The sequence below is a fragment of the Pleuronectes platessa genome, chromosome 17 (genome assembly GCF_947347685.1).
Source record: "Pleuronectes platessa chromosome 17, fPlePla1.1, whole genome shotgun sequence".
NCBI classification, from domain to species: domain Eukaryota; kingdom Metazoa; phylum Chordata; class Actinopteri; order Pleuronectiformes; family Pleuronectidae; genus Pleuronectes; species Pleuronectes platessa.
The window spans coordinates 19,249,651-19,275,817 of record NC_070642.1 but is presented as its reverse complement, the minus strand read 5'-3'; the positions used below and the strand labels follow the sequence as shown (position 1 = coordinate 19,275,817).

General features: G+C 42.3%; 1 protein-coding gene across 1 annotated transcript in view; it reads right to left on the bottom strand.

Moving 5' to 3' along the window:
- The window catches only part of lama2 (laminin, alpha 2), a 136,061-nt gene that overhangs the window by 9,102 nt on the left and 100,792 nt on the right, over nucleotides 1-26,167 (bottom strand). The window contains exons 40-64 of the mRNA XM_053444771.1: nucleotides 23,339-23,501; nucleotides 20,126-20,204; nucleotides 19,904-20,035; nucleotides 18,707-18,823; nucleotides 18,409-18,569; nucleotides 17,965-18,103; nucleotides 16,735-16,837; nucleotides 16,201-16,317; nucleotides 14,842-15,024; nucleotides 14,142-14,147; nucleotides 13,353-13,507; nucleotides 12,832-12,975; nucleotides 10,186-10,319; nucleotides 8,830-8,989; nucleotides 8,610-8,734; nucleotides 8,271-8,433; nucleotides 7,798-7,942; nucleotides 7,546-7,684; nucleotides 7,358-7,369; nucleotides 6,583-6,703; nucleotides 5,590-5,745; nucleotides 4,973-5,026; nucleotides 1,907-2,058; nucleotides 1,636-1,812; nucleotides 32-233 (exon numbers count right to left, since the gene is read on the bottom strand). Of these exons, the coding sequence (XP_053300746.1) occupies nucleotides 32-233; nucleotides 1,636-1,812; nucleotides 1,907-2,058; nucleotides 4,973-5,026; nucleotides 5,590-5,745; nucleotides 6,583-6,703; nucleotides 7,358-7,369; nucleotides 7,546-7,684; nucleotides 7,798-7,942; nucleotides 8,271-8,433; nucleotides 8,610-8,734; nucleotides 8,830-8,989; nucleotides 10,186-10,319; nucleotides 12,832-12,975; nucleotides 13,353-13,507; nucleotides 14,142-14,147; nucleotides 14,842-15,024; nucleotides 16,201-16,317; nucleotides 16,735-16,837; nucleotides 17,965-18,103; nucleotides 18,409-18,569; nucleotides 18,707-18,823; nucleotides 19,904-20,035; nucleotides 20,126-20,204; nucleotides 23,339-23,501 (3,239 nt within the window). The remainder of the gene's footprint in view (nucleotides 1-31; nucleotides 234-1,635; nucleotides 1,813-1,906; nucleotides 2,059-4,972; nucleotides 5,027-5,589; nucleotides 5,746-6,582; nucleotides 6,704-7,357; nucleotides 7,370-7,545; nucleotides 7,685-7,797; nucleotides 7,943-8,270; nucleotides 8,434-8,609; nucleotides 8,735-8,829; nucleotides 8,990-10,185; nucleotides 10,320-12,831; nucleotides 12,976-13,352; nucleotides 13,508-14,141; nucleotides 14,148-14,841; nucleotides 15,025-16,200; nucleotides 16,318-16,734; nucleotides 16,838-17,964; nucleotides 18,104-18,408; nucleotides 18,570-18,706; nucleotides 18,824-19,903; nucleotides 20,036-20,125; nucleotides 20,205-23,338; nucleotides 23,502-26,167) is intronic.

The following is a 26,167-nucleotide window of genomic DNA, read 5'->3' as shown; positions in this document are numbered from 1 at the left end:
TGGCCTAAGTGCTTGGTTGTTATCCACTCACAGCAGGAGGCCCTGGAGCGGGTGTAGCAGGCTCCGAGGTCAGTGGAGGACCGAGTGGCGCTGTCTCCTCCTTCTTCTCCTCCTTCTTCTCCTCCTCGGGCTCCTCCTCACCCGGCAGGAGAGGCGGAGGTGGGGGGGCGAGGTTGGGGCACTGGCCGATCTCCGCGTTCACAAAGGACACGGGCAGGGAGAAGTCCGACAGACTGGGAGGGGGACACATTCGTTTGAGATTAGAAGATGTTGGACTGACACTGACAGCAGCAGAAACATCGGCTCAGAATCCAACATCAATAAAACGGCAGGAAAGCTAAATAATAGAGAATCTGTCATTTCAGGGGATGTGATTATTTACTTTCTTGCCAAAAGTTAGCTGAGAAGATAAATTCTTATCTCATGTTTGTGGTTCAAAGACGAGTTAATGGAGCAACAATAGAAATTAGTGATTATATGTTTTTGAACACATCTAAATAAGCTGGTTAAGGTCCTGGCAGATGCTTATAATTTAATAAATGTTTATACAGTAAAGACATTAAGCTTTGAGAGGAATGCAAACATTTTCACTCCCACCGAATGATGCTGTGGCCCCTCAAACATTTGTTAAGATTGTATATAAAGATGAGAGAAATACACACGACAGCATACAATACAAACAAGTTTCACTCCCATAGAACACACACACAACTGCACGAGAGCCCAGTGACGGGTGTGTGTTAAGAAGAAGTTACAGTTATGGCGAGCCCGGGGGCGACAGAGGTGAAACGAGGTGAGCGATAACAAACAGACACAAACATAAACACACAGACATAGGAGATGAGTGTAATATGAGTTATGAGCATGTTTATGATGTGAGACAGCTCCATTACTGCTGTGGAGACACTGGCTTTATGATCATCATCATCGAACACATCATCAGGACCTGCTGCAGTCGTTAACTACGCTTCCACCCGACAGAGGACCAGGTCAGAATTAGGCCACTGCCAGAAATAACACTGCAGACAGATCATCAGAGAGGGAAGCTACAGCCGGTCCTGTGTGAGCGCTGCTACAGGAAGTGTGAGGTTAATAATTGGGAGTTTGTTATAAAGGAAATTAGAGTTAAGAAAACTGGAGCTGAGAGAATATCCTGAACAGAACAGATCACTGTTTCATCTTGTGACGTAAGAACCAATTTACTCTGGTGATAAACTAAAAAACATGCAGAGAAGAGGGATGAATATTTATAATATCACAAGTGAGCAGTTTTATGACCTGCTGTTTTATTTTTATAAAATGTAAAAGCTCGGCCTTCTACTAAACTGCATCTTCTTTAATGTCAATTAATGTGTTGATCAATTATGTTAATAAATGTGAGGAACAGAGGGAGAGACATTTCTTTTTATAGAAAACCTTTCATTGCCTGATTTAAACTGGTTTTAATGAACATTTTCTTTTATGTTATCTTTCTTAATTTGGATTTGTCTTGTTTTGATCATTTGTAATTTGCAAAGCACTTTGTAAACCTGTTTAAATAAGTGCTAAAGAAATAAAGTTTTATTCTGATTATATATTATAAAGCCTGGTGAAATCTTAGAAGCCATCTGGCTGTATTTGTATATTTGTACATACATAGCGTTGATCATCAGGTTCCATATACATCCCTGGAACGGGACGTTGGCTCTGTTGGACGTCTGCTCCACCTCAGCAGGGATCCCCCCGAGGAAGAGCTGCTGCAGGCGGACCGGCTGGTCGTTGGGAAGCGTGGCCTCCCGCTTCGCCTCCTCGTCCACCTGAACCGCAAAGGACCTGAGGAGGGGGACACACATGTTGAATCTCCATAACTTGAGATAGATTAACTTACATTACGTACAGAGAACAAATAGGTTAGACGACCACCGACCTGCCAGCCAGCCTCTCTATGCGCAGTGAGTGCTCCTTCCCATCATTCAGTGCTCCTTGCTCGGGTCGTCTGATGACCCGACGTGGACTGTGGCTGCCGGTGAACACCAGCACCTCCAGAGAGCCTTTGTTCAGCATGACGGAGAGATAGGGCTGCAGGAGACAGAGGTGAAGTTCATTAGATGCAGACTTTCTTAAAGGATCTACAGTAGAAGTCCCCATGAAGAAGAGTGAGGTGAAATATCAGTGTCAATAATCAATATTTAAAATGAGCAAGTTAGGAGTGTCATAAGGAAAAAGTAGCCAACTAACATATATATAATATTACAGTTCATTATAGTTGTTATTGTCTTGTGTGGAAATCAAACGTCCATAATAAGTTTCTTTAGGTTCTTTACCGTAAGACCTTGAATAGATGCACATCAATTTTCAAAGTGCGACTTGATAGACAGGATTTTCACAAACGAAGGAACCCACGACCAAAGTAAATTAAAGCAGTTGCACAGACACAGACAGCCGAAGAATGTGTTGGACTAAATGTCACGATAATGTCAAAAGATAAAATCACAATAACACGTAGGTCACATCACAACGCTGGGTTCTGCTTAGAGCTCGATCCAGACTGGATTTGTGTCTGATTGAATTCCTGACCTGGCAGTAGTTTGACATTTTCCTCCTCAAATCTTTCAGCTGTTTTCAAAATGGATAAAAACTCAAAACATCAACAAGCAGGCGGCATCGCAGTCGAGAGAAGCTGCAACCGGCATCGACATTCAAAATTATACAAATATAACAAATGTTTTCTAGCATCAAAACAGAAATTAACCCCGATCTCATTTAATTAAGATGTTTGCTTGTTCAATAGAATCATATTGTTTTGCTTAACTTAACACAATTTGTGAGGAGGAGGAAAACAGACACGATGTGAAGGGAGGAGAAAAAGACAAAGGGGGAGAGACGGCGGAGTAAAAAGTAGAGAAAAGGGAAAAGGGAGGATGAGCGAACTGGTGGGAAATGAGAGAGGCAGCGAGAGAGGAAAGGATAACAAGAGATGAGAGGAGCGGAGAGGAGAGGATAATAGGGGGGAGAGATGAGAGGGCAGGGAGCAAAGCAGAGAGACAGAGATGGGGAGAGGGCGGCGGAGGGAGAGAGACAGAGAGAGAGGAGCTGGAGAGCAGCGGTGCAGGGTCAGGCTAATTTGAATTTTAATTCACTGTGTGCCAGAGGGCGAAGTGGGAGACAATTTACCACCTGAAAATGGAATTTCAATTTGAGGTCGGGGACAAATTGAACTGAGATGTAGCTACAACACGCCTCTCGCTCCGCCGTCTCACACACACACACACACACACAGACACACACACAGATACAGAGGCACACACAGGCTGCAGACACGTGTCGCACATACAGAGGCGCACAATCACGCATGAACTCACACGTACCTTTATATACTGAAGGAAAAGATGCAAAGAGACACACACACGAATACGCAGCAGAGCGCGGAGCTAACAGGCATGAAAACACACGTTTACACGGACTCACACATGTTCAGGGGGAAAATCATCATGTGCAACATTCACAAAAAAAACACACAGCGACACACAAACACACATACACACACGCACACCTCTGCTACCTTCAAAGTAAAGCACTAAAAGCAAAACTGGAGGTTGGTTTCATGTAGAGATGCACTGGTATGAGCGTTCTTCATTCTTACTGAATTTTATAATAACAATAATCTCCACAAATTATGAATTGTGAACATTCTGTTGGTGATACTGGTAATAACGCTGGTTGTCAACTTGTGTTTTTGCAAATTGTAATTTTTTTTGCTTCATTTCTCTGAGGATATTGAAACTTTATTTCACGGTCAGATCTTCTTAAGTCTTGATATTTTATGTGATGAGAATTTCTGCATAAAATCTGTTCTTTCCTCCCTCGTCTTTCCTTTTCTTCTTCTTCTTCTTCTTCTCCCTAATAGCTTTTATTCCATTATTCTGCTCCAAGTTTCCTTCTCTCTTTCTCCTTGTCTCTTTATCTGTGTCCTCTGTGTTCATTCTCTCCATTCTGTCTACTATCATGCTCTCCCCATCTTTGCATTATTCTCCTCTCCTCTCCTCTATCCTCACATCACTTCCCTCCTCAGCTCAGCTCTTTCTTCTCTATCCTTCCTTTCACCTCTAAATCTCCCTCCTTCATCCCTCCATCCTTTGTCTTCTGTCTCCGTCTCTCTGTCCCTCTCTAAAACATCCATTAGTCAGGGCCAAGTTGAGTTGATGGTGTTTTTAACCTCGCTTAACCTTTCTGCACGTGCACACACACACAGACATACACACACGCGCACACACACACACGCGCACACCCCTGCCTGCCAGCATAGTTAGCAAAAATAGATTTATGCGCCCAACAACCAGTGATGATGGATAAGCTAGAGGTAACCTCTGTCCTTTCTCTCTCCCTCACACATACACACACACTCACATATACACACACACATTTTGCATTCTTGTGAGCAACACTAAGCTACACATACAGCACACAAATACACATACGTTAACACCCTAACCTGCACACACACACAAATGTGTCTTTTCCATATGAATGTATTTGCAAACACAAAAACATTTATACAATGAACATGTGGTGTTTCCGGCATAGATAAAATAAAATAAAAATAATTATATATCAGTGATCAGTCCACAGTCTTTGTGTGTCTGTGTGTGTGTGTGTGTGTGTGTGTGTGTGTGTGTGTGTGTGTGTGTGTGTGCGTGTGTTTGTGTGTGTGTTTGTGTGTAGGTAAGATTTTCTTTAGCCCTAAGAAAATCGAATCAGTGTGACTGCCAGCAAACTTACATCTTATTAATATGCACTCATGGAAAATTCAAGAAAAGATGCTGGTGTTTGTGTGTGTGTGTGTGTGTGTGTGTTCTTGTGTGTGTGTGTGTGTGTGTTCTTGTGTGTGTTCTGGATAATCCATTTAGATCAGATGCCAACAAATGCAAATCTCATTAATATGCACTCATGAAAGTGTGGTTGCCTCAGGAGAAGAGGGCTCGTGTCAGCTCACCTCTCCCGACTGCCGGCGACGCCTCTTGGATCCCAACACGTTGGACCTCCTGGTCTGTGGAGGAGACATTGAGATGAGGATGAGTGGATGACATCTTATTTTGAAGTTTCATTAGTTTCCTAATCACTTCTTAGAAACTCACAGATGTGTAGCAGATACCTGAACATTCATATGAGATTGAGTTACCGAGTTTTTACAGGAGCCAAATTGAAACTGTCAAACGGACAATAGCTTGAACGACTATAAAATGAAGAGCTATAATTCACTTTTTAGGAAATTCTCCTTCACTGGAAAGGAGATAATATGCAACACAAGAAAAATCTCAATGTAGCTTCAATTAAACCTCATAAAGTGAAATAAACTTTAATTTCTATGAGAACCTCTTGAACTTGTTTTATCTCCTCGAACGATTAATTTAAATCTTAATTGTGTAAACTAAGTAATACAAAAACAGTCTTTCATGTAGTACAAGGCCCATAATAATTCCATAATGCTGAATATTCTTAGGTTTAAATGGAGCAGTTCGTTTTTCCCCCCAGATTTAGTTTAGTCATATTCAGACCCTAAGAATTCGAATCATTTTGAGTCACAGTTTAAATGAACAGATGAATCCGGACCTGCAGGCCGAGGGGAGAAGCTCCGCCCACTGCCAGCAGGATGGTGCCGGTGTCTGACAGCGTGCTGAACGACAGGCTGACCTCCGTGCCCACCGCCAGCGACAGGCCGCCCAGCTCCACGTAGCCCGGCTTGGAGAAGCTGACCGTGTACAGGTTCTGGGAGACAGAGATTCAACAGCTGCAGTTTCATACAAATCACATTTAAACCCAGAAAAAGTAAAAAATTACAGCCAGAAGAAAGTTGAAGTAGCGGAAGAATAAATTGAGTAAAAATCTAAGTTGCGCGACTGAACAAGCTCCGAAAACTTTTAGAGGAATGCTGTTTGACAAAAAGTTGCGAAACGCACACACAGACACACACACACACATTACACAGTGTTTGCTAAAGGAGGAGAATAGACAGATACGAGGGAAATTGAGAGACCTTCACTTGAGACTCACAACCCTGGGCCTTTGTAATCCTGCACACAGCCTTCATGCAGTCTGTGAGCACGACTGCATATTTGTGTGTATGAATGCTTCGAGTGTCTGGAAATCACGCTGAATGATTTCCCAGGGCTTTGAAAAACAGGAATCAAGTGTGCACGTGTTTGAGTTAAATTAGAGGAAAACATGCATGATTGATGCCAAAGTAAAAGGCCCATTGTGGAGGTGTGTGTGTGTCGCTTCAGCCAATTGAAATGAAAAGGATGAATAGTGAATCAAAGCAGCATCAATATTAAAAGAACTATGCAGCGATGTGGCATTTTTAACACAAAGGGTCAAATCTGTGCAAAGTGTCTTTGCCACTTTCACACCGACACACTTTTCTATTTCCTGTCCAGCGTCAACAATGAGCCTCGTGATTATCACCTGTTCCCTTTTACTTCTCTTAGGGAGAATAAAACGTTTTACACGTGGTTCGATCCACTAACTAAAATATGTACTTCTGATATTAAACATTAAATGCATTCATACAGCGCTGCAGCTACAACACAGAGAGGAATTACTTACCTCCACGTTACATCCTTTAGTGACCCCGGTGTAATCTGAGCTGCTGAGGAGGCTGTAAGGAGTTCTGGAGACTTCAATCTCCCGGAGACATCCTGCGTAACGCTTCAGAGTGATCTCCGACCTATGAAGAGGTTCACATGATTTCAGTATTGAGCATCTATGGATAAAGATACTGGGGTAAAGTCTGTGGACTTTCGAGCATCATTTCAAAAGTGATGGATTACAGCAGCAGTGAAGCTATTGCATCATGTATCCAGAAGCAGAGTGAATGGAATAATCTGAATATGGTGTTTATCCTTATCGCCCCAATCAATACATTTAGATTTGGTTACAAGAATCAACCTTTAATCCGATTTATCTTGATGTAATGTTAATGTCAGGCTTTGTTCGGGCAGAATCACACTGAGCATGATTTCAGCCCTGGATTGTGAAGTAGAGCCACGTTTGTGTAGCTTAGCGAAACTGCAGTGCTACAAAAACTCACACACATCCACACGTAAAACACAATTTAAGTTGGATTATGGCAACAGAGTGGTAACTGTGAGAAACTGCTTCTTAATGTTTCTGGGCAGGAAAACCTCAAATTCAGATTAATAACAGCAAAGAGAGAAAGAGCTTCCAGCCGCTGTGTGGAGGAGCAGGAGGCTTCAGGGGCCACGACACAGACACACACTTTCACCCTGGGCTACACAGCAGCATCATCAGCACAGACAGGCCTCATGCACAGGGTGATCATCACTGTGTGTCTATGAGATGTGTTTATTCATTTATTTACCTGGCTGTCATGCTGTTAAGACAAAACAAGATATCAGAGCATTAACACACTTTCCTTTGGTCCACCCCAAAAAAAGCTTGATTTTATAGCAATTCATTGTTTTTAGTATCTTCAAAAACTAAAGATCCTGCAGATGATTAAATGCAAAACACTTTTTTTGGTAAGAATAAATAATAATGTACGTGTACCTGTAGTTTCCGAGAGTCGGCAGACCTCCGAAGTAGATTTTCTGATGCTCCTTTAGGTTCAGACCAGTGGCCGAACCGGGGGATGTGACCACTATCTTCTCCTCAGAGCTGCTGTTGATGTCCACCACAATCACCGTGGCTGTGTGAACAGGTAAAGAGACAGAATTAGCAACAGATCAGTCAGATAAAGATCCTCCTCTAACATCACGGGTTCTGTATCCGATCGTCCATCTGCTGTTTGCAGTGACTCACCTTGTTTCTTGTTCCTGGACATGGTGAGGGATTTCCAGCTTCCATCGTTGTGGCGGCTGGCTGACAGGGCACTGCCGACCCCTGAGCCCAGGTCAAAGTTCACCTTCACTTTGCCCTCTGAGAGCTCCAGGGACATGAAGTCCTTCTGTACAGAACCAGAGGAAATGGGCTGTGAAGCACCGATATTGTGAAGCCGAGAAAAACACGAAAATATGAAACCTACACACGACAACAACACAAAACACTGATGTTCTCAACGAGCAGGTAAGAATACTATTCTGTTCACACCTTCGTTACAGCAGAGAAAAGTTTTCTTTCTAACTTTTTAAGGTTGTCAGTTGATGGATTAATGATTTTATCCAAAGAGAGGTGACCTCAACATCTTCACTTCTCGGCTTATTTAATCCTGACTTCTCTTAAATCGACTGAACTTTTGAGTTCCACACCCTTTTTCTTTAGTTTTTCCCACGTACCATATCTTCCGTGGCCAGATACATCAGCAGAGCTTCAGAGGTGAAAGTGCGAAACTTGAAGGTGACGGAGGAGACGTTGGGGTTCCACCTGGTGGGTCGTCCCACCGCGGCGTAGCCCTCTCCGTCCAGCTGCACGATCCCCTCCCCATCCGAGCGCTGGGGGCTGGAGACACAAAGACACATTTCAAACATCACACAAAAAGTAAAGCTTATAACCACGCCAAGTTATACGCCCATCTGATTTGAGGATGCACATTAATAGCAGTAAAAAAGGAGAAAGAATAGTATATCACAACTAATGAAAACTAGTAGAACCATGAGAATAATAGGTTAGTGCACCTGACAGAACATCCTTTACAGTCTCCCTGTCGGTCTCTGTAGTTCCACAGTCCGATGGGTTTTCCATCCAGGAAGGTCTCCCCCATGCAGCCTGTGAATGTGGATGTTCTCACTGCATCTGCTTTCTGTGGGAAAGAAATATAATAATGAGATGGGAAAAAAAAGACAGACGGATTCTTGATGAACACAGAGACACAGACACACAGAGACGGACGGATACCTTGACGGTGCCGAGTATTCCTCCCACGAACAGGTAGGCGTTCTGGTCCACGTCCAGGATGGTGAAGGCCGTGGGCGAGTTGGCGCTCGCCGGCGTGGGCATCATCCCAGCCATGGAGCCTTCCAGAGGAAACACTGATATGGTTCCATTCAGCCCATTACTGGAGATAAGGAGGAAGAGAGAGTGGGTTTTGATGTTATTTCCTCTGCGACTCTGCATTTCCTATGAAAGACATTCACACCAAACCCGCGAAGTTAGAGGCGCTGGGAATCGGTTTTAATGAACTCGCCGCGATGATGAATGATAGAAACACAACGTGGAACCATTTTGTGTAGCGGCGCAAACCTCTGAGCTGTGCAACGAGATTAATCTCCCACCTAGGAGTTTTGTTTTCAGAGCAAAAAGCAAAAGGGAACCGCATTTCGGGTTCCGTTTCTGCAGGGGAACATTTTCAAGACTGATAGCCTGTGTGATCCCAACGGAAAACACCACTGGGAAATCTCCGGGATGGAAATGCGTGCTGCAGGTGGGGCGTCTGCTCGCTGTGAATGGGTCTGGTGCTGGATGGTCTATAAAGCTCCATGTCAGCTTTCAGGGAGAGCAAGTGGAAGTGTTGGATCACACTGTATCTGTGTAATGATGTGCCACGGGCTGACAAGGCTGCAAACTCTAGATTTCCCATGTGAAGCCACATGTTTCCTTCTGCAATATGGATGAAATGGATATGGATGACGGCCTGTGGTTTGTGGGTTTGTTTGCTTTTGCTGCTACAATTGGCTCATTGGGTCGCAGTGAGAAAAACAAAACATTTATGGTTTGTTATATATTTCATATCGGCTTGTCGGTACCACGACGTGATTAAAGACGCTCTCTGACCTCAACAACACAAAATCCTGCAACAACTCCAGAGGAATCTTGATTTTGTTGTGTAAATACATCGGGGATCAAATGTCTTAGACCATGTTTCAATTCTGACATAAATATCTTATGGGTTAATTGTTTAATAATTTAAATTCCATCTTTCTCTTTCTTTCAGAGAATCAAAACTACATGTAAGAACATACAACACACAAATATACACATTCAGTACAGCCACATGCTTTGTGAGTACTGAATGTGTATATTTGTGTGTGCACATTTTATACTGAACATCAAACAGGCCCTAGAATGGATCCTGTATATAAGTATTTTATATTTGCATGTACCTGTATCTGTGTATTTCCGTATATGATGTAAGTGTTGAGTTCATGTGTTCATCATCACACTATGTTTCTCCACACAGCACATTTGAATCAATGCATGTATATGAGTCATAAAGAACGTGCACGTGCATGTATGAGTGTGCACACTGCTCACCGAGACGCCTCTATCCTGTGCCAGTTCCCGTCGTGGATGCTGTGATGGGGATACTCCACCCTCCCCACACCTGAACCCACGTCCCAGAGGAAATTCACTTTCCCCTTACGCATCTCCAAGGCCAAGAAATCCACCTGAGACCCAGAGGAGAAGAGAAACCAGAGTGAAAAACTGTTTCTTTGAAATGTGAAATTCTCCTGCTCTATATTTTCCGGCCAGCACGTCAACAGACAAGTAAACAAGCTGAGTCCAACAGGAGAGAGGCGGAGAGATGAAGATGCAGTGGGAGAGTCGGTGTGTTGTAGAAATTCAGATTCTCTGTGTCCACAAGGCAGATTGTCTCTAGTTAGATATATAAGTAAGGCAATGGATGTCCCTCACAGGGCCGCATGGCAATGAGTTGACTGCTTTCTAATGAAACTGCAGCAAGAGCAGGTTTCAAAAATCATCAGATTCACCTCTGGCCACAGAGTGAACCTCAAACTTCGAAGAAAGAGCGAGAAATGATTGTGAAAACAGGATTCTGCTAAAAAGGGAATTCAAACTACATTTTGCAGAAAGGATGATTTTTGAGCAGATTATAAAGAAACAGCTGCCATCTATAAAACAAAAAAAATCCTTATTCCTCTATCAAATTCTCTATTTCAGTCAGACAACTCACGTTCGATCATGTAATATATTTATTACAACAGATTTAGTGTTTGGCGTCTAGGCTCCAACTTAATCACTCCCTCATATGATTACACAGGAATGATGGGAGTGATGAGCAAATACTTGTAACCCCCCCGGTTGGAGCCTACAGGTGGATGCTGGGGTGGTGGGGGGGCTGAAGCAACAGGGGGCGATACTGCAGCAGCAGTGTGAGCAAGAGGGGTTGATGGGAAAATGAGTTCTACTTCCACAGCTACCTGTTCTCCTCTCGCTCTACGTTCCAAGGCTTTACAGAGAATAACTGTTTACAGGTAAAGAGTAAACCCACTTACATGAGTTCTAAGACAACCTTGAAAAGTGTTTCTAAAAAAACTTAAGTGTCCCGAATCTCCACTTCCTCCAGACCACAGAGAAGCTTATTGAGTGTGCATCACGGTGGGAGCAGGGAACAGTGGAGCGATTTCACACCCGGCTCTGATCTATTCTGAGGATTACAAAGGCGGAAGTTTTCTCCATCTGTCTCTGGCAGTGGGTTTTCACAGAATCCTGCTGTATTTTGATTAATGATCTTATTATTTATGTATGAGCCAAAAAGAAATTAATAAGACGATTCCGAGCATATGCTCTCATCTCGCTGCCGTCTCTGAAGAACGCACCCGCGCAGCATTATTATTATTCATATAGCATTATGCACAATTAGAGATTATTAGGGAGTCACATTTGAAGACGCAAATTACACACACACACACACACACACACACACAAACAGGTATACACACTTATCGCTGCAGTATCTCCGGGGTAATGGTGATTATTCATGAGCACAGATCACAGGGCAGCATCGTTTTTATCAAACTGGCATTACACACTGGTAATGACATGTTAGATGTGCACACACACACACACACACACACACTCATGCACGTATAGTAAACACGCAGAGGGACACACACACACACCTGCTCCCAGAGTGATTTGTCTAATATGACAGTAATTAATATTTCTTGACACAGACTCACTAACTCCCCTGCAAACGCTCCTTGTTACAGGTACCACCGACACATAGTATGTGTGTGTGTGTGTGTGTGTGTGTGTGTGTGTGTGTCTGTGTGTGTGTGTGTGTGTGTGTGTGTGTGTGTCCTGAAGAGCAGCAGCAATTAACAACAAGTTTATGTTGCTATCTGCTTTAGCCTGATTTCCCCTGAGAAATCACTGCTCTGCTTCTTCTGACTGGGAAGTCTTGAACACGGAGGCATGTGTGTGTGTGTGTGTGTGTGTGTGTCTGTGTGTGTGTGTGTCCCTCACTAATTCTCTCTCTCTAATTCTCTCTGTGAAGAATTTGATATGAATAATAATGCCATGTGTCTGTGTGTTACTATGTTCGTGGTGTGAAGCCCAATGTTCTATGATAGTTAGGTTGAAGGGTTGAGAGGATGTATGAGGAGCCACACAAATACAGTTTAGCAAGGTTGTGTGTGTGTGTGTGTGTGTGTGTGTGTGTGTGTGTGTGTGTGTGTGTGTCTGTGTGTACGTTGGTACAACCAAGTATGATAAATGCTCTGCAGTAAACAGCAGCTCAACATTATATTAAATATGATTAATGTTTTCATATGGAACATTTAAAAAATCTGAAACTGTCAACTGGATTCTTCATCAATAATACAAGAGCAATATACAGTATATAAACTGCAGATACAGTCTATATCCACAAAGAGCTAATGAGTGTTAATATACAGAAAATAACATTATTATGATAAAAGGCATGTAGCGTTAGGTCTCTACATGATAATGCACAGGTAACTCAAGGGTTTTGATTTGGTAATTCATAGAAGGGCAGCTAACGACAGAGTTTTAAGTTTGTTTTAAATGAATCCTGAGCCGAAAACCAAATATTTTGTCCAGCTCACACATTCAGTATCTGTTCCTATCCCAAGTAGGATCATACAATGCACAGTAACCTTCGAGCCGAATGAAGTAAGCCAGTATTACACTCACGTATTTGGCGGATCCCAGGTAGAAGAGCAGGTTGTCCGGTGTGGTGGTTTTAACGTGAAGGATGATGGTGTTGTACCTCCCCTTCCTGATATCAGGACGGTAGCTGCGGAGACAGTCGCCCCCTGAGGACACGGACACTTTGATCTGGAGAGAGAAAGAGAATAAGGTTTTCAACATTAAGACTTAGTGTTCCCAGTTGGATTTAGTAAAACACTGCAAAGCATTGAAAACCAGATTTACAGTTAATCTGGTGAATTTGGTTTGATAGTAGACATCAATCTAGGAAAGCATCTTTCCAGTGTTGTCTGTGATCTTTGTTTTAACTTTGTACAGGAAAGAGTTCAGATTTAAGATGGAGACAACAACTCAATAAAATAATCTCTACAAACATCCTGCCTCACATCATAAAATGAAATCTTGGAAAAGAGAAAAGAAGCTTGTGAGAGGAGTTCGTGCTTAAGGACATATTTGTTATATTAAACTTCCTCTAAATATAATAAGGTTGTGTTTTGACCACTCACTGAGTTCGCCTGCTTCCTGGCTTGGTTGATCAGCTCCTTGATTTGCGAGATGTTTCGCTTCAAGTTGTCCTGCAGCATTCTGATTGGCTGCAGCTTCTCCAGCAGCCTATCCGCTTCGTCCTCCAGGTCTTTCACTTTAGCTCCTGCAGCGTGGACTGAGAGGGCAGAGAGATAAAGTGCAGCGGTGACACAGAGCGGCACAGCGTACGGTTTGTCACAGCCGAGAGAGAGAGAGCGAGCGCGTGAGGAGCGGCGTGGAGAGAGGGTGAGAAAATAACAATGGCAGCCGGAAAGATCGCTGGCATTACTCAGAAAGGAGGAGAGATATGATGGAGGAGCAGGAATGATGGAGAAGCCGGAGTAAGAGATGAACCATTAGTGCAGCTTAGCATTCAAAAAACAACTTTCTACACTATTTGTGATTATATATTGAAAAAAGCTTGAAACTGAAAAAAAGAGAGGAACAATAAGGACAGAAAGAAAGAGAAGGAAGCTCCATGCTTTGCGGTGTGCAGAGCTCTCATGCTCCAGCAGGGCCGAGCGGATTATTAGAAGAAAGGACTAGAGAGATATCAAAGATGGCCATCCAGTGAACGGGTGGTGATCCAATACTGTTGTTGAACTCAAAATCATTTTGACTCAACTGATAAACAAACGACTTGAATTGTATCTGAGTGATGATTTTCAGTGTGAATGTGAAGAAACATGGGATTACTCATAATTACAACATTTCATTGGTTCACCACCACTGATAAATACTTTATATTGAGATAAGGGAAGTATACATACTGATGGCTGTGGGGGGGGATTGAACAAAAAAAAAGAGAGACAGAGAGAGAAAAATTATCAGGTTTGAAGTAATCATGACTTTATAAATTTATGATGCTCAGAGGAAATTAATGTTAAGCAGGATTATATTTTGATTGAGGATTCGATTATTGACAGACTGCTACGGAGAAATACTTAAATAACATTATCATCTGTATTCAAACTGTGGGTTGCTATTCCTTATTTTCCATATTTAATAAACCAGAACTTTGTGTTCATATGCCGTCGCTCACCACCACAGTTTCAGTCCTCATTCATTTCTTTCCAGATTCATGAGGTCACATTGACTTATGACCTTTGACCACTGAAATCTAATCAGTTCATCTATGAGTCCGAGTGGCAGCGGGTCAGAATTTGGAGAAAACCCCCTAAAGACAGATTTGAGAGGCCAAAGACAAGTTTGTGAAGCAACTGTGACTTTGATCTTTGACCACAATCGAATCAGTTCATCCTCAAGTCCCACTGGACATTTCTACCAAACATGAAGGAATTCCCTCACAGAGATTTTGAGATATCCTGGTTGTCTCCAGCGTGAAGGCCGAACAACCATCAAACCTTTTTTCATCCTTACAACCACAAATCGTCCCTGGATTCATTTCTGGGATTCGTTACATCCCCATGTTGCTCTCTAAACCCGACCAAACAGAAAAAAGCACTTTACTGTTTTTCTCGGGGTCCTGGATCATCTGATTGGCTGCGTTCACAGTGTCCTCCAGCTCGGTGTAGTTCCGCTGCAGGCCATCGATTCGCAGGTTCAAATCCCCGAGGCGCTCGAGCACATCGATGGCTGTGGCGTTAGCATCGGCCGCTACGACCTTCGTGGCTGCTAGCTTAGCCGCCGTGTCTGTTACAGAAAATAACAACAATGATGAAGAAACTGAAACACAAAGCATGACAAACATGAATCAGTCACATGGTATTATTAAGCCTGGACAGTTGGAGTGAAGTTTATCTGTGTGACACCATTTATTTGTTGCTTCTGCTTTGGTTTAAACCTGATGAACAAAAAACTGATTCCAGACCAGATTTAAAATTCACTGACTATTTATTATGACCTTGAATCAAAGTTATTTTAAACTGACACCACATCGCAAACACAAGTTAAGTCTAAAGTCCACTTGACATATTACTGTTGTAAAACAAAGCTGCTACTCAGAGTTAGAACATTGTAAAATAAATATATATTTTACTTCTAAGCTCCAGAATTTTAAAGTTTCTGCAACAGGTGAGATTTTGTATCAATCATTTAACTAAAAAAAAAAGATAAACCACATTATGTTGTTGAATTATAATAAACAAAACAGAGTGATATGCAGATTAAGACAAAATCGACAATTAAAATATTAGTATTAAAACCTTTTTTTTGAAGGGAAAACACCTGACAACATCTGACAGGTGGAATAAACAGGATTATCCGGGTGACTCTTTGAATTATGGTTAGCGAGGGTTGGTTGCTTCTTTACACAGCGTTTGATCAACAGGATTTGTTGTGTAGTTCGATGTTTGACCAAAAATACTAAACGAGTTGTGACATAATGGGTAACTCACCTTTCAGGGGCAGAACTACAAACCTCTCACACTGGTGGATAATCACTGCTGAGCATCACCTCTAAGTTCACTGTGTTATCAGGTTTGGTAAATCCTGTGGAATCCACCCTGATGATCTGGTCTCTGGTAATCCCCCCCCCCACCGGTACCATGTTCTGTTCTTGTGTTGATATGGATCAGAACCCACACTGCTACTCACCTGGTGGGTTTAACCTCTGGGTCTCCTACTTTTACAATTTGTATCAGCTACATTTAACTTTTATTTATATATGTTGATCCAAATGCAGCTATGTGTGTGTTCCTGTGCGTCTGTGTGAGTCTCACTGAGTCAAGTCGAGTTTACCAGAGAACTGACCTCTATCCGCCTACTATTGATCCGCTCTGTCTTTATATCCTTCCCATGAACACACAACACACTCACTCACACACACAGACACACACACACATTGTGTACTCGTGGATGCAGTCGTACCATTTGGGATGGCGTTGAGCGTTTTCATGGTTCCGTTGACAGCTTTGAGAAGGTCTTTGGTTTTGTCTCTTGCTGCTTTGACTCTGTCCTTCAGCCCGGAGACACTATCTGCATTTTCTGCACACGCACAAACACACACACACACACACACACACACACACACAGACACACACACGGTGAAGTGATGGTGATGGTTTGATTTGAAGCTACCTGCACTTCCCTCACCTCCCTGAAGAGGAGCAGTGACAGACAGCAACGTGCAGAAGAAGAGTGAAACTGACAAATGATAAACTCCTTCAAATTAATAATATGGATCTTCAGGGCCGATGCTAACACATAGAACTTGAAAAAATAAATATTTAACAAACGAATAAATTGGCTCTAGATTCTAAAAAATATGTAAATGCTCATTTCAATAAGATTACTGCAGAACTGATGCTATTTGAACAACAATTAGCAGCTGATCTGTATCCTCATATATACAATGTGCAGTTTTGTGTGAAACATATAGTACACACTTGTACTTGTGGTTACCTGTGACATCATTTTGCAGTTGTTTAGCTTGGTTCAACAGACTCTCGCTCTTCTGACGGGACTTGTGAGCTGCTTCCTTCACTGGGACATCTGTACCTAAAGCCTGGACACACACAATCACACACACACACACACACAGACACACACACACACACACATATGACTTTTAGAATAATTCACATCCAATGCATTAATTAAAAACTAAGGTGTAGTACAATCTCCCTGTAAGATCAAAGCATGACTACTTTGCATTGTTAATGATGTTCTGAGAAAGACTTTACTTCTTACACTCGTTCTTCAAACCAACCTCTTCCTTCTTTTAATTTCTACACCTCCTCTCACTGTCTTTCTGTTTGGACTTTAAGACCTCTGTTCTAAACCTCACAACAAAAACTCCAACGAGGGGAAACAGATGAAAAAAAAGGTAAAATATTGAAAGGAAAATTAACAAATGAAGGAAACTGCAGGCAGAAAAATAATTAAAAATAAAGGACCTGAGAGGAAAAAATAGATTATTACAGATTAAAGGAAATGAAATGAGGGATGTGATGAAGAAAAGGCAAAGAAATGGAGAATGACCAAAACAGAAAAGTTGTATGAACACAGAAGAGAAAGATCAATTAAGAGCAGAGGGAAAGAAAGAAAGAGGGAGGAAAAGGGATATTTCAGGTGTGTGTGGGTGTGTGTGTGCTTGTGTGTGTGATAATGAAAGGTGGAGAAAGGGAAAATGAAGGAAAAGAGAGGGACAGAGGAGAGCTTTGATCTCTCAGCCGTGACTAATGGAGAGCGCGAGCTTACATTACTGTAACTGTATGCAACACACACACACACACACACACACACACACACACACACACATACATCTTCCAGTGTTGAGAGTACATGTTCTTGGTGTACATACCCAGAATATATATACATATACTTGATATTTGCATTCAGAAAGCTACACCTGCATGTGAGGTGTATTACACTCAGTACAAAGGGACCTACACAATTCAGCTTTTACAGCCGTGTAATAAAGGATGTATAGTAAAATATGAACAATAGATGACGGCATGTTTTTATCCTATAGAATCATAGACTGACAATAAAGATGGACAACGCCTCCCCACAAAAATGAAGATGACATATCCCAGATACAGAAACTTCCATCTTGCAATTATTATCTTAAATATTTTTGAATAAGGCGTGTGTGTGTGTGTGTGTTTCTGTGAGTGTTGATCTTCTCACCAGTGCCAGAGCCTCACTCGCCCTCTGTCTGGCCGCCTTCGCCTCTTTCTCTGCTGCGTCCACGTTGGCTTTAATGTTGCTGTAGGCCTTGAAGGCAGCGGTGGCGTTGAAGGAGAGATTCCTAGCATCGGCCAAAATACTGTGAAAGGTGGAGAGAGAGGACAAGAGAGAGGACAAGAGTGTTAATGTGTGGTTTCCTGTTCCATGTGTTAAACGTTTCTCAGATTTCTTCAGAGAAAAATCTCATATCGATCAATCACAATCGATTTTCTTAAAGGGAGGCAATATGAATACTTTTTATGGTTTAACTCGTCTTAAATATTGTATTATTATATGAAAATTTCAAAAAAACAAAAGAGAAAGCAACATATCTGGTTATAGTCTTGATTTATCTCCTATCTCGACTCTACACTCTGTGTAAACACACACTGTGTTTATATTCACCTGTCCAAAATGGCAGCCGACTCGTTCAGCTGCCTGGCGTGCTCCTCGGCCTCCAGCACGTGGTGAGCCAGGCTGTCAGTCAAACCGCTGGTGAGACGACCGACTCTATCACCGAGCCGCTCGTGGAGAGGACCCAGGTCTCGCTCCATCTCCTCCAGGTCCTGCCGGCACAGAGGAGAATATACAGACACTGATCGGGTGCAGGGGAAAAAGGGACTAACTCTGAAACTGCTATTTGTGTCCCTGATGCCAGAAGACACACGTTACAGTGGTTCTTCTGGATTCTCTCTGGTTCTACCTCTATCTCTCTGTTGATGTTGTCAGAAAGCTGGTTGGCCTCGTCCAGCAGACGTTCTCCTTGTCCCAGGATCTCCTGCGCCTCCTGTTTCACTGAGCTGACGGCTGAGCGCTTCCTCTGCAACACGAGAGATGAACACCATGAACATTAAGGGCTGCAACTAGGGATTATTTTTATTACTAATTAATCTGTTGGATAATTTCCTCGATTAATTGATTTGTTGGTTCCTCAAAAATGTCATATAGGACAAAGACAGATACTTGTCAGAACAGAGAATCTTCCAGTGGTTTTAGTTCAGTGAAGTTGAAATGTAATAATGTGAGTGATTTGATTAAATTATGTCTAAACTCAGTATAAACCCCCCCTGTGTGTGTGTGTGAGTGTGTGTGTGTGTGTGTGTGTGTGTGTGTGTGTGTGTGTGAGTGTGTGTGTGTGTGTGTGTGTGTGTGTTCCACTTTCTTCTCTGCATTAAGCTTCTCTCTACAAAGTAAAAGTCTGCAGGGTCAAACAGAAACAAGGAGAGATATTAGGGAATAGTGTACTTTGTGTCTGTGAGTTTGTGTGTGTTTGTGTGTCTGTGTGCGATCAGAGTCCTTCCTCGAGGCCAAGTAGAATAATCTCCCTGATAAACGCTTGTTGTTTGGCTCTGTTTGGAGTCTTTGCTGCCTCTGAGCTGTTCAGATGATGAATCATAAACAAAAAAAAGGCTTAAGAAGAAAATAATAAGTCGTGTCTGCGATGAATATGAGATGAGATCCAGTTTTATGGATTACTGAGAAGTTTGAGGACTTTTTTGATTTTTAAGAAATTATTTGAACTCAAATTCACATTATCAAAGTCACAGGGGCTGAGGGGGTAGAGCGGTTGTCCTCTAGGTCGGCAGTTCAATGCCAATCTTCCCCTGTCTGCGTGCCAAAGTGTCCTTGGGCAAGAACCCTCATATAAACAGTGCAGTGCCCATAGATCTACACATATAGATTTAATGTGTGTTTATATATTTTTTAATTCTAGGTTATTGTGAGAAAGAGTAGATTAAAACACGTGAGTTAGAAAGTTGCTTGTCACAGTAGAAACTTGATATTATATCAGTAGGTAAACAGTAAATCACTTATTTAATATTTAACAGAGACCATGAGAACAGAAAGAAAGTGTTGTGTTAGTAAAAGTCGACATGTGGGACGTGGTGTGTGCCGATACCTCGAGCGCGGTGAGGTTGGCCTGGTTGTGTTCAGCCAGGGAGCCGGCCTGCCTCGTCTTCCCCTGGGCGGCGCGGAGCAGATCCTCGGCTTCCTGCAGCTTCCCCTCGTGGTCCGAGAGCTTTGCTTTTATCTGTGGAGGTCGATCAGGGAGCACAAGGTTCACGTCAGTCATTCAGGGAACAGTGAGGACTGAAGAGTCAGGAGGAGGAGCTGGGGTTACCTCTGCTTTCAGGTCCTCTGTGGCCTGGTGGGGGTCGCCAAACATTCTCTTGACTTTCTGATACAGCTCCTCTGCCAGGCTGGAAGGACAAGAGGGAATAGCTGTGTTGTTATTTTGGTGAGGAGAGAGGAGCAGAGTCATCGTGATGCGTGACAGAGCCTCCGCGAGAGCAAAGACAATAATCGCTCCATATGACTGAACGTTGAAACGCAGAGAATTGAAATTGCCGATCTTCCTTCTATTGACCCCTCAGGCTGAGTTAGATTAAATTGTGGCGGTAGGAAAAACATCTCAAATAGCACCCGAGCTAATGCGTGTGCGCGTTTGCATGTGATTGGATGGGAGGGCGAAGCAATATGTGCTAATGTACACGGCAGCAACACAATGTGCTCAGGAGACAGAGACGGGGACAAGAGGCGGAGAACGAGTCACTGAAGGACGATTAAGACCCGTCCACTGCAGACAGGAGCATCGTCTGTGTGTGTGTCTGTGGGTGTGTGTCTGTGTGTGTCTGTGTGTGTGTGTGTAAATGTTTACATCACTGCCCGTTTCTCTTTTTGTCTTGATACTGTTGATCGAACTCCTCAGAGAGGTCAAGTGACAAGAAAGAACAACTTTAAACAGTCAATAAAATGTTATTGGCAATTGAAATCATGACTGTTGTGATGGTGTATTGTATTTAATATGGCGTCATTGGGTATTTTTGTCCCCCCCCCCCCCACACACACACGTCCACAGTATCACAAGCAATTCAAAACAACTTGTGAATATTTCTAATTCCTAATTCTACCTTCACGAGCTTTACATGAGCCACACATTAAGATTTGCAAAGCAGCCGTTTAGTGGAGAATCTTCTCATTACACTTTAAAGTCTGGTTTTTCACAAAGCCTTCTCACTTTGTAAAACATCTAAAACAGTTTAATAATCATATGCTTAACGAGCCTCGCTTAGTTTTGAGCATTAATTAAGACAACAAATATCTAGTGTCCTTCAGTTGACATCACTCAGAGGACAGCTTCACACAGTTTGTGGGGCGATGATCGAGGTAATGATGGGATTTGATGAAAATTTAATGAACCCTGGGGGGGGGGGGGGGGGGGGGGAATTGAGGAAGCAAGAAAAGGAATATAATCAACTATAAAACACGAATAGAAACGCTGTATAAACATCACTCAGCTGATTATTACAACTTTACAGGACATAGCAGAAGGCAGCATGTGTGAAGAGGCTTCAAACAAACGAGTGATCATATTTTTCAGATTTGTCCATTTTGACGAAGCATCACTTTAACATTTGTTGATGCTTCTGTCTCCATTGCTCAAATAATCAAACAGACTGACAGAGAGGAGACAGCTTCTCTTTCTTCTCCTCCTTTTCTCTTCCAGTACGACTCTCTGTCCCTCTGTCTCCTGTCCTCCTCCTCTACCTCCGTGACTCTCCTTCCCCGCTTGTCTCTCTATCTTTACATCTCTGTTTTCGGCCCCGACGGCAAAACTTTTAATCAACCCATCGACCTCGTCAATATTTACTGCTGAGAGAGACAGACAGACAGAGAGGAGGAGAGAGAGAGAGAGGAGGAGGCGCGGAGAGGGAGGATTACTAATTTCCCCTCAAAATGCCTTGAGAGAGAGAGAGACGGAGGAAAGTGAGAGCGACAAAGTGAGGAACTTTGTTAAAACCTCGGCAGAGAGAATCGTGGCTTGAGGACATGAAGCAATCAGATCTGTGCCGAGCGGAGAGTGTTTACTTCTGGATGTCTCCTGTGTGCACGGAGAGAAAGAAAGGAGGAATCATCGAGGACTCGAGGAATTAAATTAGCTTGTATGATCTGCTGTTGTTTTCAAAACGCACATCTGAGCATTTTGTAAACAAAGTCGTGTGTTGTGCTGTTTTACATGTTTTTCATTTGTTTCCACAGAGTTAATTTAAGTCCTGATTGATATGAAATTAGTTTTTTAACCCAACTAGAGTCAGTTTATTGCGATTCACACATTCATGCTGTGAATTTATGGGCAGCACTGTTTCTATGAGGGTTCAGCATCTTGCCCAAGGACACTTTGGCACGGAGCCAGGGGAAGATTGGCATTGAACCGCCGACCTAGAGGACAACCGCTCGTCCCCCTCAGCCACTGGGACTTTGATAATGTGAATTTGACAAAAACAATAATGCAGAGGTGAAGTTTAAACCTAAGAATTACACAACTTATGGTTTATGAGGCAGCTGTCTGAATTTCCATGATGTAGAAACGTGGGATCAATGTGGGAAATTGAGGACGTATTAAAAAACACAAACAACTATAACTGGTAAGTTGCTAAAACCAACCAGTAAAACCAGTTAAAAAAAGTCAACACCCAAATAATTAAAAAGAAATGTAGGAAATGCCTTTAAAAACAATGAACTCCATTGGAAACTGGAGAGAAAAACATTGCAAACATATTGTTGCAGTTGTATTTTGAGGTTTTAGTCTAAAAAAAATGTTGTGTTCTCAAAACAGAGAGATTGTTCCGGGACATGCCGTAGAGACTTCTCTCAATGTTATTTACACTTTGTGATTTATTAAGGTGAGTTTTATGCATATTCCTCCTGTCGGCTCCTTGTTTTTATTTCTCTCGTATGTGAGAATTCCTGGAGAGAAGAAGTCCAGAGGGGAATCACCCTGCAGAACAAACCAGTAAGAACACGGAGAAGAAGTGGGAGTAGATCCCAGCAGGGACGGAGGCACAAAGTGAAAGCATCAGCATGCAGGTACGAGCCAGAACAATATTAAATCCACAAATACACCAGAGTAAAGTGTGGCTCCATGCAAACGAGGAGGCTAACAAGGTTCAAGAGGAGAAGCTCAGAACTCAACAGGAAACATTAAACCATGAAAAAGTGAACAATAACAACAGCGACGCTCTTTTTCTGTTTCTTGGGTCCAAACACTTTTTCGACCTTGGCAGATTTTCACTCTCTGTATCTAAGAAATTTGAATATTTTACTCTTCATTAAGAAAATTGCCTCTGGTTTGTGTGAACGCTCAGAGGTGTGCGTCTGTGTGTTTGTGTGTTTGTGCACGGGAGCGAGTGTGTGTCTGAAACAAAGGCTGGTCTGTTCGCTAAGTTTCCACAAAGTCTGTTTTTGTAGCGAGTGGGCGAGTGTGGCACGACCCGTGTGTGTGTGTGTGTGTGTGTGTGTGTGTGTGTGTGTGCATGTGTGTGTGTGTCCATACTCCATCTCCTCCTCGGCGATGCTCTTTTTCCCTCCCAGCTGTCGTTTCCTCATCTCGGCTAACATGGCCTGGATCTCCTCCTTCATCTCCTTCAGGCTCTTGTCAGGAGTTCCATCTCCGCGGGAGAGAGTCTGGTTCAGCTCGGCAGCTTTCGACTGCAGGTCTGGACACAGACGCACAAAGAGACTGTGGTGAGCACACTGCAGGTGGACGGACACACTTCAACTTGATGCAATCGCACAAGCTACTGACAGAAAAACTCTGTATTCAGGCTTCACTGATATTTTTCCACCAAACATATTCAGAATCATAAATGATGAAGACTATGGAGCCGTGTGGGCAGGCGTCTACTGCCTTGTACATTATTAATCTTGACATCACGACAACAGCAGATTGTGTGGATTCTATTTGATTACACAATGTGTGTGAGGATGTGTTGTGTGAACTTTGTACCAATAACAAAGATTCTTGATTTTGACACATCAAGCTTTTGGATTTCTGACATTTACTGGGTTCAATATAGTTTAAAAAAGGAGCTGAACACTGACACAATATCAATAAATATTTAAATATTGTTTTCATAATAGCAAAATAACTAATAAAGTCCGAAACATATCGATATTTTGCTATTTACATCAGATTTTTAAAACAAAAAGTGTTTATCAGAATCTGCTCTTAAAGAAGAACAACTTTCTCTCAGGAGCAAAAACCATTGAAGAAATTATAACTTGACATTTATCATAATCCACTGATATGATAGATTTAATCTTTTCATATCTTTATCTTTATGTTCCCTTGCTGTGATGGTTTTATCGTGTGTTCTACCAGTTCAAGTTCTGTGTCCTCTGAACTCAACCCCGATAAAGAAACATGGTACAAAACTAAACACATAAGTTGTCTCATGTTCTCGTGGAGACTATATGATATAAATAATGCCTTTAACAGTCTAAGTTAGAATTAATTGACGCTATGGGAATTAAAAACAACCTCCTGACATGCAGCCAACTAACAAAGTTGTTTTTGTGTATATATTAGCACAAACTCATATCGTCAAATAGTCGCTTTAACATATAAAAATGAAATGTCTGAGAGTAAAGTGTGCAAAGGGTGAAGGGGAATGATACAGATACTGTGAAGGCACCTTGTGTGTGTGTGTCTGTGTGTGTGTGTGTGTGTGTGTGTGTGTGTGTGTGTCGTCTTTATGGCTCAAACAGAAAGACTGACAAAAATTACACCATTTGATCTTTACTCATTAAAACACAGTGACACGCTGCGAGTCGGCCATGCACACACACACAGACAGGTACACACACACACGCACACACAGGCACACACAAACACACACACATACACACACACACAATCTGTTTTAACACCATTCAAAGCCAGTGTTTTTGGCAGACTTCATGTTTGCTCTGCTTTTATCAAATTAAAGGCAGTGAAATCTCAAACCAATCAATGATGAAACTTCACTTAAACACCGCGAGGCTCATTTGAATAATACTCAGAGTGTTTGGAGCTTAATGAGGAGTGTGTGTGTCTGTGTGTCTGTGTGTGTGTGTCTATGAAAGAGCTAAACAGAGGAAGGAAAGTGTTTGTTGTGCGTCTCCATAAAGCACGTGTGTATGCAGCACATCATTTAGGCTGTGTGTCTGCCTCCTCATTTGAAATGTAAACGCGTTATGATTAAAGCAAGTTGAAACTTACACAGTGTGTCTGTGTGTGTGTGTGTAGGTGAGTGGGTGGGGAGGCCCGTTTGTGTAGTTGTGGCAATGCAGCACTTCCTCTAATTATAAATGTAAACATGATGTGACTGGAGCCAAGACAGAACTAAAGCCATCATGCTAATGAACAGCTGTACAGTGTGTGTGCACGCGCTGCATTTGTATATGTGTGGGTGTGTGTATGTGTGTGTGTGTGTGTGAATGTGTGTTTGTGTGTGTATGTCTATGAATCTGTGGTTTATGTTGTACTCATGTTGTGGGGACTTGATTCATCACATTATGGGGGACATCTCTTTTAAGATGTTTTTAAAGTCTGGTTAATTTTGGGGTTCAGTTACAATTATGGTTAAGTTCTAAACATCATCTTAGAGTACTAGCTGCATTGTTTGGTTCAGACTTTTGGGCTTTTGTGTGTTTTTGGTTTGACCACCCAGTGAACAAGGAGAAAAGTCAGCTCAACAAAGGGCATTGACCAAACTTGTTATTTTCCGAGAGGCCAACAAACCAGAAGAGGCGGGAATCAAACTAACCATCGGTTTTGTTTGTTGCAGAATCTAAACACAGAGTTTCAGATCAACACCAGGGAACTGAGGTCGGTTCAACGCCCTTTAGACAGCAGAAGAAGAACCGTAGAGTTGAAAAGTAAAAGCATGAGAAGTATTTCTTATTCTCTGGGAGGACGAGAGAAAGAGGATTTATGTCAATAAACCAGTTTGAGGAGGTGATGACAGCAGGATGTAAATGTGTCATGTTTGGTTCTTTAGTGCGTTTTTCAAATTTTAATGTGAAGCTAAAACTAAAGGGATTAAAACGTAAACACTGTAAAAACATAAACCTCGGTTCAGACTTTCAGGTGTTGAAACAACTTAAATCAATTTAATGTCCTATGAAGTCATGGAGATACGACTGGCTATGTGTGTGCGTGTGTGTGTGTGTGTGTGTGTGTGTATGTGTGTGCGTGTGCGTCAGAGCCATATAATTACATAGTGGGATTTAAAAGCCAATTAAACACTTAAAACGTGGATGGACTCATATTATGGTATGTAGTAAACATGGGTGCACACGCTGAGCAAAGAGTGTACAGTATTTTCTTGCCTCATTATGT